At 57.1% G+C, this 12,017-nt stretch overlaps 1 protein-coding gene and 1 long non-coding RNA gene across 3 annotated transcripts in view; one reads left to right on the top strand and one right to left on the bottom strand.

Moving 5' to 3' along the window:
• The window catches only part of PRKCA (protein kinase C alpha), a 287,239-nt gene extending 280,299 nt beyond the window's left edge, over nucleotides 1-6,940 (top strand). Inside the window, exons 16-17 of one of the 2 annotated variants that reach the window (XM_040244389.1) lie at nucleotides 3,500-3,547; nucleotides 6,054-6,622. In XM_040244389.1, the coding sequence (XP_040100323.1) occupies nucleotides 3,500-3,547; nucleotides 6,054-6,218 (213 nt within the window). In that variant the 3' untranslated portion in view covers nucleotides 6,219-6,622. Of the gene's footprint in view, nucleotides 1-3,499; nucleotides 3,548-6,053 lie in introns of both variants that reach the window. The other variant, XM_040244390.1, reaches the window with a different exon arrangement.
• On the bottom strand, nucleotides 6,468-12,011 carry LOC120866590. Its single transcript, XR_005721708.1, has 2 exons — nucleotides 10,470-12,011; nucleotides 6,468-10,406 (listed from the first exon to the last, which is right to left on the bottom strand). It is a non-coding gene; the product is annotated as an uncharacterized LOC120866590 (long non-coding RNA).
• Between the last annotated feature and the right edge of the window lie 6 nt (nucleotides 12,012-12,017).

Raw genomic sequence — 12,017 nt, 5'->3', positions numbered from 1 at the left:
GGGAGCGGGGTCTCCAGGTGTCTTCCTTCCTCCCGAAGCTACATCCCTGAAGCTGTACCCACGCGCCTGGAAGATGTGGAATCCCACAGCCCGGTGCACCTCGCGATGGCCCTGGGCTCCCAGGAGGCTCTGACGGAACTCGCCCTCTCGGCAGCATTAAGGGCAGGCTCTGCAGTACAGCACAGCCTGGGTTCTGTCCCGGGTCTCACGTGAACGAAAGCAGGGAGGAGTGGCCACGGCCATTTCCCACAGGGTGAGGCAAGTCTGGAGGCTCAGGGGTGCACCTGCTCCTGCGGCCCCCAAGGTGGGAGACCCTGTGTGATGGCGGAGAGGCTGTTCCAGGAGACGGGCCGTCCCTTGTGTACTGCTTTATCTGGAAAAACCAAAGCAGAAGCAAAACCAGACTGTGCTGCTGTGCTCTCTCCTGGAGACAAGGCAGCCACGTAGCTTCCTTTATGGAAAAAAAAAGTACAAACCAAGCTGGTTTCAGTTTTCTCTTCAAGGAAATACAACGAAGCAAGAACCTCAGTTTTGCCTGATGATCTGAAAGACAAAGCCGAGTCATCGAAAGAGGCTGTGTCCCAAAGATCTCATGTAAGAAGGTCCCTTTTTTGAGTTTAAAGAAGATGCTGCCCCTGAAAGGACTTGAGTCCGGTTACTAATGAGAAATGCGAGGGTCTGGGCTACATTCCGGTGACATCCATAAACAACGAGGTATCAGGAGAGGACGCTGCAGCCGCCTGCCTAGCCAGCACCTGGAGAACTCCCTGGAGGAGGAAAGCACTTTGTTTGTTTTTCCTGAAAACATGAAAGGCCCGAGTCCTCATCCCTACAGCCGCCCTCAGAAGCACACGTGAGCCTGAGACTCTGATTCAGTGTCACTTTGCATTTTGTAGGCTTTTATCTTGATTTATTATTCATGGTTGGACGGCTTCACTGACTCAATGGACCTGAGTTTGAGCAAGCTCCAGGGGATGGTGAAGGACAGGGAAGCCTGGTGTGCTGCGGTCCATGGGGTCACAAAGAGTCAGACACGACTGAGTGACTGAACAACAATTATTCATGCGACTAAAAAGCCCGAGAACAGCGTTCACATTTCTGTTCAGCCTGCCTACGAGAAATAACAGTTGATGTGAATATCCTAATCAGAGAGTTAATTGGTGCTTCTCTTCTTGAATCCTATCTGCCAGCACCAGGGAGCAGAATAGTTAGTTCACGGGTCAGCCAGAAGCATCCACTGCATTGAAATGGTGATTAGAAATTAATCTACAAAGTGAATGCTGAGAAATACACCCAGGATTGACAGGGGAGCAGAGAACTTTAGAAACAGGGCTGTCTGTATCAGGTGGCCTTTCTTGAGAAATTACTATTATTATTTTACCTAAAGGGGACAGAAAACAGAAAAGAACTTTCATCTGGACGGTGATAAGACACACAGTCAGATTCGCCGCAAAGCCCTTTATCTCACAGGGTCCCCAGTTTGTTTAGGCAGTGTGATGATGGTTTTATTATCCAAGTTGGCGCCGTGTTCTAGTATTTTTTATTTATTTTGAAATAATCATTACTGGAAACTAACAGAAGAGCTGCAGAGACTGCCGGAAGCCCTTTCCCGGGACCCCCTGAGTGTTGACCTCCCTCCACTCTCCCCGTGTCTCCCTTCCTCTGCGTCTCTGTGATGGCAGCAAGCTGAGGACACACACATGTATTTTCTGGGTCCCCTGAGAGAAAGCCACAGGCGCACACCAGCATTATTCCATGTGCGTTTCCTAGAACTAAGGGCGTCTCAGACTTCACTGGTGGCACAGACGATAAGAATGCCTGCGATGGAGAAGACCCAGCTTCAACTCCTGGGTCGGGAAGATCCCCTGGAGGAGGGCATGGCAACCCACTCCAGTGTTCTTGCCTAGAGAATCCCATGGACAGAGGGGCCTGATGGGCCACAGTCCGTGGGGGTTGCAGAGTCAGACACAACTGAGTGACTGCACGTTCACTTTCAAGGGCATCTCACGGTGCTGTAGTCTTTTGCTCTAAGAAGGTGCTTACAGGGAGCAGCAGCTGCCCTCCAGGCAGGAGGAAGACTGGAGAGGCTGAATCAGGAGCCTTGGGCCGCGTCTCATCAGCCCTCCCCAGTGGCAGGCAGTTCCTTCTCAGCCTTTCCGTGGAACCAGCTGCAATGATGCTAATTAAAGTCAAGATGCTCAAGGCTCTGGGAGAGTTGCCGACAGCGCGGGGACACTAACCAGCCTTGGGGGACTGGGATCTGCCATAGGTGATGTGCTGACGTTGATTTAAGCCTGGAACGTGGCCAAGACGGAATCTTCTTGGTTAATTGGAGGCAAGAAATCTTCCTATTCCTTGGTAATTATGCTCCCAAATGCTATTCTGCTCAAAAGAGAAATGTGAAGAAATGAGACTTTTAAAGTAATTATCGATATGAATAAGCAGCTCTCTTGCAAGGCCCAGGGAGCTGTAGGGCGGGGTGAGGAGGTGGAGACAATGGGGAAAGCGCAGACCCGTGGTCACTGGCCGTGGCCTGGAGGAAGGTCCCCCAGGATGCTACTCAGGACAACAGCCCTCTTTGGAGAAGCAGCCTCGAACGCCGTAAAGCTGGCTATTAGTGTAAAGAAAGACCAGGAGGCATGTGTGTTTTTATGCCAAAGAATACAGGGCGCAATTAGTTGCAACCTCTGCCCTCAGATACACAGGCCCTCACCCTGCAGGAACCTGCCCCTTCAGTGTGTCTGTTTACGGGCAAAGTGTTAGTTGCTTCAGTTCAGTTCAGTTCAGTCACTCAGTCGTGTCCGACTCTTTGCGACCCCGTGAATTGCAGCACACCAGGCCTTCCTGTCCATCACCAACTCCCGGAGTTCACTCAGATTCACGTCCATCGAGTCGCTTAGTCGTGTCCAGCTCTTTGCAACCTCATGGACCATAGCCCGCCAGGCTCCTCTTCAGGCAAGAATACTGGAGTGGGTTGCCATTTTCTTCTCCAGGGGATCTTCCTGACCCAGGGACTGAACCCACATCTCCTGCATGGCAGGCAGATTCTTTACCATCTGAGCCACCAGGGAAGCCCCATTTATGGGCAAAGTCACCCATAAATCAGCCACCTCCTGACCTGGAGTGGCCTTCCCTAAGAGGCTCTGCAGCAGGTGAGAGGAGTTACGTTTGATTTTGTCAGAGACTCGGGGCCCGTCTCCAGGGACCCTGGCAGGAGGTGAGAGAGGCCGCAGCCCATTTTTTGGATTTTTATTAAAATACAAACTCTGTGTGGGAAGAGGCAGTCAAGCCGCAGGGAAGGGTGTAAGACCACCCTCTGCACGGACCATGCCTGCTGCTCGCTCGCTTCTGTAAGCTTCCAGAAGGCTGCGTGCGCGCGGGAACCTTCACAAGGAGGTCCACCTCAGGGCTGCCCCACGTGGCTCATGTGACCCTGTGGCCCCTCTGCACGGGCACTGACTCTCTTCCGAACCCTCCTCTGTCCGTTCTCCCCCTCCAGACTTTCTGCACCAAAATGCACTGGCTTCAGTGGGCGTCCAGGCCTTCGGTGAGCACCTCTTGGAACCTTGAGTGATGCGATGAACTAACTGGCCGCACTGCCTAACCCTGGCGTGTGCTCCCGCCTGCCTGGGCCATGCTCGGAGCCCCCGCCCTCCGCATGTTGGTCTGAGGAAGCACAGAGACCCTGGCGTCCCAACCCCTCGCCAGACAGCTCTCTGGTGTAGACGGGACCTCCGGGGAGGCACCCGCTCGTTCCTTCCGCCGGCTCCTTAACTAAATGGAGAGTCAGGGAGCTGAGCCCCATTGCAGGCGATGTGCCCCCCGCCCCCTCTGCTGGGACCACCGTGCAGGTTGGTTCCCCAGGCCAGGGCGTGGGATGCAGGCACGGCCTGCCCCGGGACGAAGCTGCCATGTCTGGTCTTTGGCAAACGGTCCCCACCCGCAGGGAGTGTCCGCCCCTCGCTGCGCTGTCCACCTTTCCTCCGGCTTCGTTCCACACCCTTCCCGCTGCGCTCAGTTTGGTTTGGTGTTCTGCTCTGTAACTTAGCGTTGTGGAGCTACTCACACTCACCCTAATCCCCATGCTGGTGCCCGTGGGTCTAATCTCTGTCACCAGGACACTCAGGTGTGAAGGGTAGACTTGAGACAAGCGTGTGTGCCGTGCATTGTCGCTGGCCCCCCCCAGGCCGGGGTCCCGGCCGAGTGTCCGAGGAGCAGACGCCGTCTCTTCCCTGCAGCCCTGTGCACAGATGCAGAGGCTGTGAGCTCCGTGGGGCTCCAGGAGGGGAGCGCGTATCCCAAGCCTCCTGTGACCCCCTCCTGACGTCGCACTCCTGCCAGCCTGACCTCCCCAATTCATTTCACTCATCGATGATTTTACCAAATGGCCAGGAGCGTGCAGAGAACCAGGCGGGCAGTTCAATCCAGAGCGGGGAATGAGTGCCCCATCCAGAGTGGGGCAGGAGGCGGATCACTAATAGTTCATTCATCCCTCACGAGTTAGCTGCATGCTTGCTCCCTGCCGGACGCCCGCGTGTGTGGGGCCCATCCTGGGTCTGTGTCGGACCTCATCGCCAGCTCAGGGTCCCCCAGCTGCTCCTTTGACCTCATGGCAGCCGCGGGAGGCGAGTGTTCACTCCCCGTATTCTCGGGGGGGCGTGTGCACTGCCCGAAGCCACCGCCGGGCACTTCAGCCCTGAACCCCCACCTTCCCGGGGTGTCAGACGCACTGCTGCGGCCACAGAGGCAGTCTGGGCTCGGGACTGCCCAGGGAGCCGTCCAGCACTCACGCCAGGCTGGGGCCACCTCCTGGCGCCGCACCCGCACCGCCTCTCTGTCCTGACCGGTCGTGGGGCCCAGAGTGTCTGGAGGTTGATTGCTGTTGGTCGGTTTTCCTGATGAATCAAGTGTGGCCCCTGATTGAGTCTCGGAAAATTCCCATCCTTTCTTCCTTGAAGAGCCTGGTGGGGCCCCACATGTGGGAGTGAGCATCTGCCGGCCTTCACTCTGAAGGCGCTCTGCGCTCCCTGGGAATGTGGAGTGTGGGGTGGCCCCGCGTCTCAGCTGTGCCCTGTGAGAGGTGGGGGAGCTCCGCGGCCTCAGGACCGCTCTGTGCCGCCCTGAGGTCCCCGCTGGGGGAGAGATGGCCACCAGGGCACCCCCAGCACTCTGCCCCAGAGTCGCCCTGAGATCCGGGGCCCCAACCTGCCGCCCCTCTGGGGACTGGCGTGTGCGCAGGACACCCCTGCCTCTTAGTTGGGGGTCAGGCCCCCGAGCAGTGCTGCCTACGCTTCTGTGTTTCCCAGACCCCCTCCCCCAGGAGGGCAGCTCTGCCCGCAGCCCCGGCACATGAAGTGCCTGCTGGGCCTGGGAGGGGGTAGGGGTGGGCGTCTGGGACAGACAGACACTCTGCCTCCCGGGACACCGGCCCTCACGCCCTCCGGCCGGAACCACGAACAGTGAGCTCCGTGGCCGCCTGTCTGCTGGTTGGCAGAAGTACCCCCATCCCCTGAGCCTGGGAAGGAAGAGGCCAGTCTTGCCTCCATGCTGATCCCGTCCTGGCTGAAGATGAATTTAGGGTCTGAGGTTTTCAGAACCTCCTAGCTGGAAGACAAGAATAACACAACTTACAAATACAGCTGCAAAGACCCAAACGTGGGACAGGCCCCCAGCCTCTCTGGTCAGGGGTGACTGTGCGCATTCCCTGACTTCCCGGCCTGCGGGCTGGCAGAGTGACCCGTGGCCCTGAGCGTGTGGTGTCTGTCCTCGTGGCTCCCAAGGGCGGGGCGGAGTGTGGGCGGAACCCCGGAGACCGGGTCCTTCAGCGCGGCCGGCCCCCGCCTGGCTTCTGGTTCCGGGCTGCTGGCCGATTCACCCGCGAGGGACCTCGTGAGCGATCGCTGTGCCTGGCTCCGGCTCCCCGCCGCTCGGGCCGCAAACCCTCCAGGGCTCGTCCCGCCTGCCCGGCCTGAGGCCCTTCCCGCCCCGCGGGGAGCTGCCCCCGGGGTCGGTGGCGGAACCCCTACCGACGTCTCCTCTCTCTCTCCCCACAGTGCGGCAAAGGCGCAGAGAACTTTGACAAGTTCTTCACGCGAGGGCAGCCTGTCTTGACGCCGCCCGACCAGCTGGTCATCGCTAACATCGACCAGTCTGACTTCGAAGGCTTCTCGTACGTCAACCCCCAGTTCGTGCACCCGATCCTGCAGAGCGCGGTATGAGACTCCTCGCGGAAGCCTCGCCCGCGCCCCCGCCGTGGGAAGCGACCTCCACCCTAGAGTTTGACGGCCTCGGCCCTGCCTGTTCCCCGTGGAGGCCTGAAACCTGTAGGGTGGTGGTCCCCGCGCTCGGCGGCGGCGGCTCAGCGGAAGATGACGTCACGGCAGCATCTGCTTGACGTAGAGGTGACATCTGGCGAGGGATTGACCCTTCCTGGAAAGCAAACAGACTCTGGCCCACCCACCCCCGCCTTTTTTGGTACTGTTTGATGTATTTCCCAAACCCTCTGTTGATTTTCACCATCCAGATTTCCCGATCAGAGATGTTCAAATGAACCACACAGTCTAGGGGGCCGGAAACATCTCCACCCACCACGTCTTTGGAATAAAAGAATGGGGGTCCCAGAGCGTGAGCGAGGCAGGACTCGGGGGTTGGGAGGGCTTCAGAAAACCCGCCGCTTGTGTCCTCTGCCTTCATGGACACTGTCCCCAGAACCCGAGAGGCTGGGAGAAGTCTAGTCCAGTTTGCAAGCTCACTGCTCCCAGGCGCTGACGGTTGTAACCCGCTCATGGTTCCCGTACTGCGGTCACTGGTTTAGAGAGAGGAAGAGACCCCTAGATGGGTGTTGGGGGCGTCTGTCATCTTGTGCCCTACTTGGCTGATAACTGTTTTGCTACTAGCATGTCTTTTTAAGAGGCCAAATCTTCTAAGGAATCCGCTCAATGAGCACAAGAAATCAGATCAAGGACAGACCAGTGTGTGTGTGTGTGTGTGTGTGTGAGAGAGAGAGAGAGAGACATTCTTAGTCTCCGAGAGATGACTCTGGATCCAGGGTGCCATCAGCCATCATACCACTACTCACAGTGTTGTTAGCCAACCCCGTCCACACACCGCTGTTTCACTGCCTGCTGCCCGGGAAGTGGAAGCGTGCACCCCACCCCTTTTGTACTTATTTATTGAATGGGTTGCGGTGTCCATGAGAGTACGATGTACAGTCAGCTCACCCAGTGTGGCTCCAGCCGCAGCCCCAGGACCCAGCGCCCCCGTCCCCATCTTCTGAGGTGAACAGTTTGGGTGCCCCAGGGTGTTGTGTCGAATGACGCGCCTGGCGCTGCAGAGTCAGAAAACCTGGATGCGTATCAGCTCAAAGAGGCTTTATTGCTGGAAGGATTTTAATATGTTTTGCTAATGCATCATGCAGTGAACGTTGCATGTTTATAATAAACCTTAATAACAAGTGAATCTATATTGATATAATCGTATCAAGTATAGAGAGTATTATAATAATTTTATAAGACACAACTGTGCTATATTTGTGAAGGCCCTTGTTTCTAACTTGCTTTTATCGTTAAGTTTTAGCTTCCTTCCCCTTGCAAAGCTTCCTCTTCCGCACCCCCGCTCTGTGTGTACCCTGCCTTGGCACTAGAGCGGCTTTATTAATTTTTTATTGCAGTAGATCTAATTTTGAAAGTGAATGGCTACTTTACATGATCAGTAAGGTATAGATGTGTATAAATATTTAATTCTACCTGCAAACAGAAGTTTTCTCTGGAAGATAAGGTTGAGGTGAGACCCCCCGCCCTTGCCCTCTGAGCACCATCTGTGCCCTGGTCCTGCGTCACTCTCCCTCCTGGGGCCGTGGGGACCATCCGGCTCCAGGGGACCCAGGCTGCGGGTGCCGCTGTGGCGTCCTCGCAGTCCCAGGCCAGACTTGGTTTGTCTGTTCTGTTCCGTCCTGCAGCCTTGCTGCTGCTAGTGACTCGGGAAGCCCTTCCCGACACGGGTGTGCCGGCCCTGGCACAACCCACCGTCCACTCCGCACCTGCAGACGGCGAGGCCAGGCCCGAGCGGTCCATAGACGCTCTCGGGACGCCGGGCACTCTCTCCGGGTCTTGGGAGCACACCTGTGAGACAGCATCACAGCAACGACCCGTGGGAGCCGGCCGCCAACAGCAGGAAGCGCGTGTCGAAGGACGTGGCTGTCAGTGCTTACGGGGGTGCTCCGTTCCCCGCTGTCCCCAGTCTCTCCCAGTGATGTGTCTTCTCATTTTTACCTTCTGGCTCTTCCCTGATTCTCAGCTGACACAGCACCCCTGAGGGGCCTTAAGAGACAAGAGGCCTCGCCATCCTGGGAACTTGTGATTGGAGGAGGCGCCGGGTAGGGAAGAGGTTAGACCAGCAAAGAGGAGCTTCTTCAGCCACCGTTGCTGGACCGTGGGCCCCCATGGGGGGTCTGTGTGGGTCTGGCCCGTCCTCCCCCACACCTCATTTGGTCTGATGGAAAGGGACCCAGGTATAGAGAGAACCCAAGAAACAGCCGGTCACCCTGCCCTGGAGTGGAGCAACCCCAGGATGGGTCCCCAGGCAGGTGCCCGGCGAGGGGAGGGCAGTCCAGGACGGCGGCTCGGACCGCGTGCTCCCCAGCAGGCGCTGAGCCGGAGAAGCCGCTCTGTCCTCCCGTGGCCGACACGCTTCCAAGTTGTTGCTCTTTCTCTGGAACCTTGCCCCGCATCCCAGCTGGCTTCCATCCTTTCTGACCATGTAGAAACCCCTGTGTGGGGCCAGCCCTGTGGGAGCGGCTGCGAGCTTGAAAACAGACTTGGGGGAAACCGGGGAAGATCAGGGTCAGCAAGGGGCACCGTGGTGGGGCGAGTCGGTGCGTGGCTGTGCCCCGGATTTGGATCAAAGCTGATGCTTTTTTAAGAAACTGAGCATCCCACGATAGTTCCGTTGAAAGCACACACCATGTAGGTGATGGTTAGCAGAGTGGATTGGACCGAAGTTCTGTGGATTCACCCCCTTCACGGGGGTCTGGTAAAATAAAGCCCAAGGAGGAGCTGCCAGAGGGTTGGAATAAGGAGGAGGCCTCGAGGGGTCAGGCCCCCGAGCAACCCGGGAAGGACCCGTCGGTATCGCAGCAGCAGCAGCAGCAGCAGCCCCGGGGGAATCCGGGCCCCGGGGCTCCAGAGATCGAACAGAAGGTCGCGTCCCCTTCCTGCCAGAGGCAGCCGCTGGGGCGGGAAGGTCCTGCGAGGCTGCGGGCCGCGGGGAGGGGTTGCCCCTCCTCTCGGCGTCTTGTTTAAACCCACAGGGGCCTGGTTTGAGGAAGCACCTGGAGTGCGCCGCCCGCAGGGTTCCCGGGAGGTCTTCGCGGGCCAGCGGGCCGGGAGGTCGCGGGGATCCCCGGGTCCGGGCGTCTGCTCTTCCGCCCGCGTGGCTGAGCTCACCGTCCCTCAGGGTCACTATCCGCTGTGCCCTCGGAGGGAGGTGTGTTAGGCTTTCTTATCAGGAATTTGGGAGAAAATCAGAGGGTGTAGAGGTCTTTGGAGACCCAGGCTGAGAAGGTCGGATGGAAGACTGCGAGGACCCAGGTTGATGCGATTCGCGCACGGTGGATGAGCACAGTCTGCCGGGGGCCCCGGCTGCGCTCTGGGCCCGGAGAGGTCGCGGGAGGGGGCCGAGGGGTCCAGGCAAGGGTGGGCTTGGGCGCAGAAGGACTGCCGGACGCCCGCAGCAGGAGGAAGCTGGGAAGGGGGAGGGCCCTGGCGGGGCGTAGCTGCTCCAGGAGGCTTGAGAGCGCCCGGAAGGCCACGGCCGGCCCCTGAGCCCCCGCCCCGTGAAGGGGCTCCCAGCTCTGGGTGGGGCCCGAGTGTCCTGCAGGTGGGCGGGCACCGGCTTTCCTCGGTGGTGGCGGCCTGCAGCCTGAGGCGGGAGCGGGTAGAAACGGCAAAATCATCGGACTCCGCAGGCGCCCCCACGCCCAGGGCACCCAGCGGAAGTCTGAGTGTGTCGCTGGGGGTGTTTTCTCAGAGCTGCAGGAAGGCAGAGTGGGGGCCGTCCGGTTTTAAAGCCCCGGAAAGGAAGCCCCGTGACAGGCACCCTCTCACCGCCGTCTGGTGCACCGTCTCCTGCTTCTCGAAGCCCCGCAGGGCCAGCTGCGTCTGTTGCCCCGCCAGGCGCCCGAAACATCCTCATGGCCAGGCACCGGGCAGGGAACCAGACATGACTCTTGGGATCCGGGCAGCAGGGGAGAAAGGGTCCCCTGGCTGGTAGTCACCACGCTGCAATCTAACAGGGAGTGTTGGGAGATGTCTTTTAAAACCTTTTCCTTGAGTTACCTGGGTTATACTTTATGAAATATCGTGACTGTCAGCGTTCCTACCATTTCCCGTTTGGGCGGAGACAGCCATCTAGCAATGCTGTGTCTGCTGTTAGAAAAGTCAGCCGAGTCACACATGGGGGAAGGCAGCCACGGAGAAAGGCACGGCCACAATTCTGTTAATCCTGTAATGTCAGGGGCCCTCAGGAGGGTTAGAAGCTGAGATGAGGACCCCAGTGCCTCTGATCTGTGTGATCAGCTGATAGTTAATAATTGTGTGTGTCCAACTCAGTCATCAAACAGCCTTATGATAACCCGCACTGTGGCCCACAGGCTCCAAAGACTTTTTGAAACCTTATGGAAAAAACTAATTTGTTCATTCCAGCAGAACATCTGAATATACCGGGCTATTTGTACTTTTTTATAGAGAACTTTAATAAATCAATTCTTCCTTTAAAATGAGTTTTTAAAATAAAACTCATTTTATTTTAAAATGAGTTCATCAGATTTCGTAAGATTCCAGTGATTCCAATGATTTCATAAGATTCCAATCACTAGGAGCCTGTAGGAGGACTCAGCTGGGGTGGGCCACCTGGAGCACCCAGACCTGCGCTCCTGCTGCAGGACTGGCCCCGCTAGTGGGGTGCGGTGGCCCCTCACAGTGACTGGAGGGATGACGGCCTTGATGCTTGGAATAGACAGTGGGGACCGCTGTCTAAAGTCTGAAGACTCTGGACCACGAGAAAGAAGCTTTCCTGTTCTCTGTACAGATGTGGCTCCAGGATTGCGGGGGGCTCCCTGGGGCCCCTCTTCTTGCTCCTCAAGGCTCTGCAGCCGCCTTTTGGCCTGGGAGGGGGCGTTTCCTCCCCTCTGTCTCCCGTCCCGCGGGTCCCCAGGTCTCAGTTATTCGGGAAAAGTTCAGTGATGCAGTGTACACGCTTGTGCCGTTCTCAGGGTCTCCCTGAGAAGGCGGCTCACAACTGCTCCGATGTCCGGAGAAAGCGGCAAAATGCCCATCAGTGTCACCTCTCGTGTGAGCAGACAGGACCCGCTTGTCAGAAAACAGTATCAAGTCTACTTTCTAAGAATCTGTTTTTCTAAAATAAGGCAAAAGATGGCGTCGCATTTTCTGATTAAACAACTGTGTCCTTGTTGCCTCTGCTTAACTCCAGGAGTTTTATTCCTGTGACTGTTGGTAGCCTTTTGTTGATACTCTCCCTGGAAAAATGTGATTCTTGAGGGGACTATTCAAAATCATCCATGAAGGCTGTGATTCTTCTGAGTGTAAAAATTCACCTCGTCTCTCCTCTATTAGACTCTTTCAGAGTATCTTTTATAGACGATCAGAGACGCTTGAAATCATTGCTTTTGCTCTGTTGTTGGGGGGAGGGTTGAAGGACACATCAGGTTTAAATTGTTAATTGAAAACCGTCCTGTGTCAATCAGACCCCAAATCTGTGTGGAGGAAGCAGGGTTGGCGGCCGCGGTTTCCCTTCGGTGTGAGCACCTACCTACTGATGACGGGCGGAGGCCGTTCAGCTGTCTGGTCACGTTCGGTTTGTCGTGGCCGAGACGGGTGTGCAAGCTGCTGCGTTGCTCTAACACTGCCCCCTCTGACCTCTGTTTGCATGCTATGCTCTGTTAGATACATTAACTGTAGTTTGGAAGCCCGTGTGTTCGAATAAAGACAATGACCATCCCT

Source organism: Oryx dammah, unplaced genomic scaffold (genome assembly GCF_014754425.2).
Source record: "Oryx dammah isolate SB20612 unplaced genomic scaffold, SCBI_Odam_1.1 HiC_scaffold_8, whole genome shotgun sequence".
NCBI lineage: Eukaryota > Metazoa > Chordata > Mammalia > Artiodactyla > Bovidae > Oryx > Oryx dammah.
This window is presented reverse-complemented; position numbering and strand designations above follow the sequence as displayed.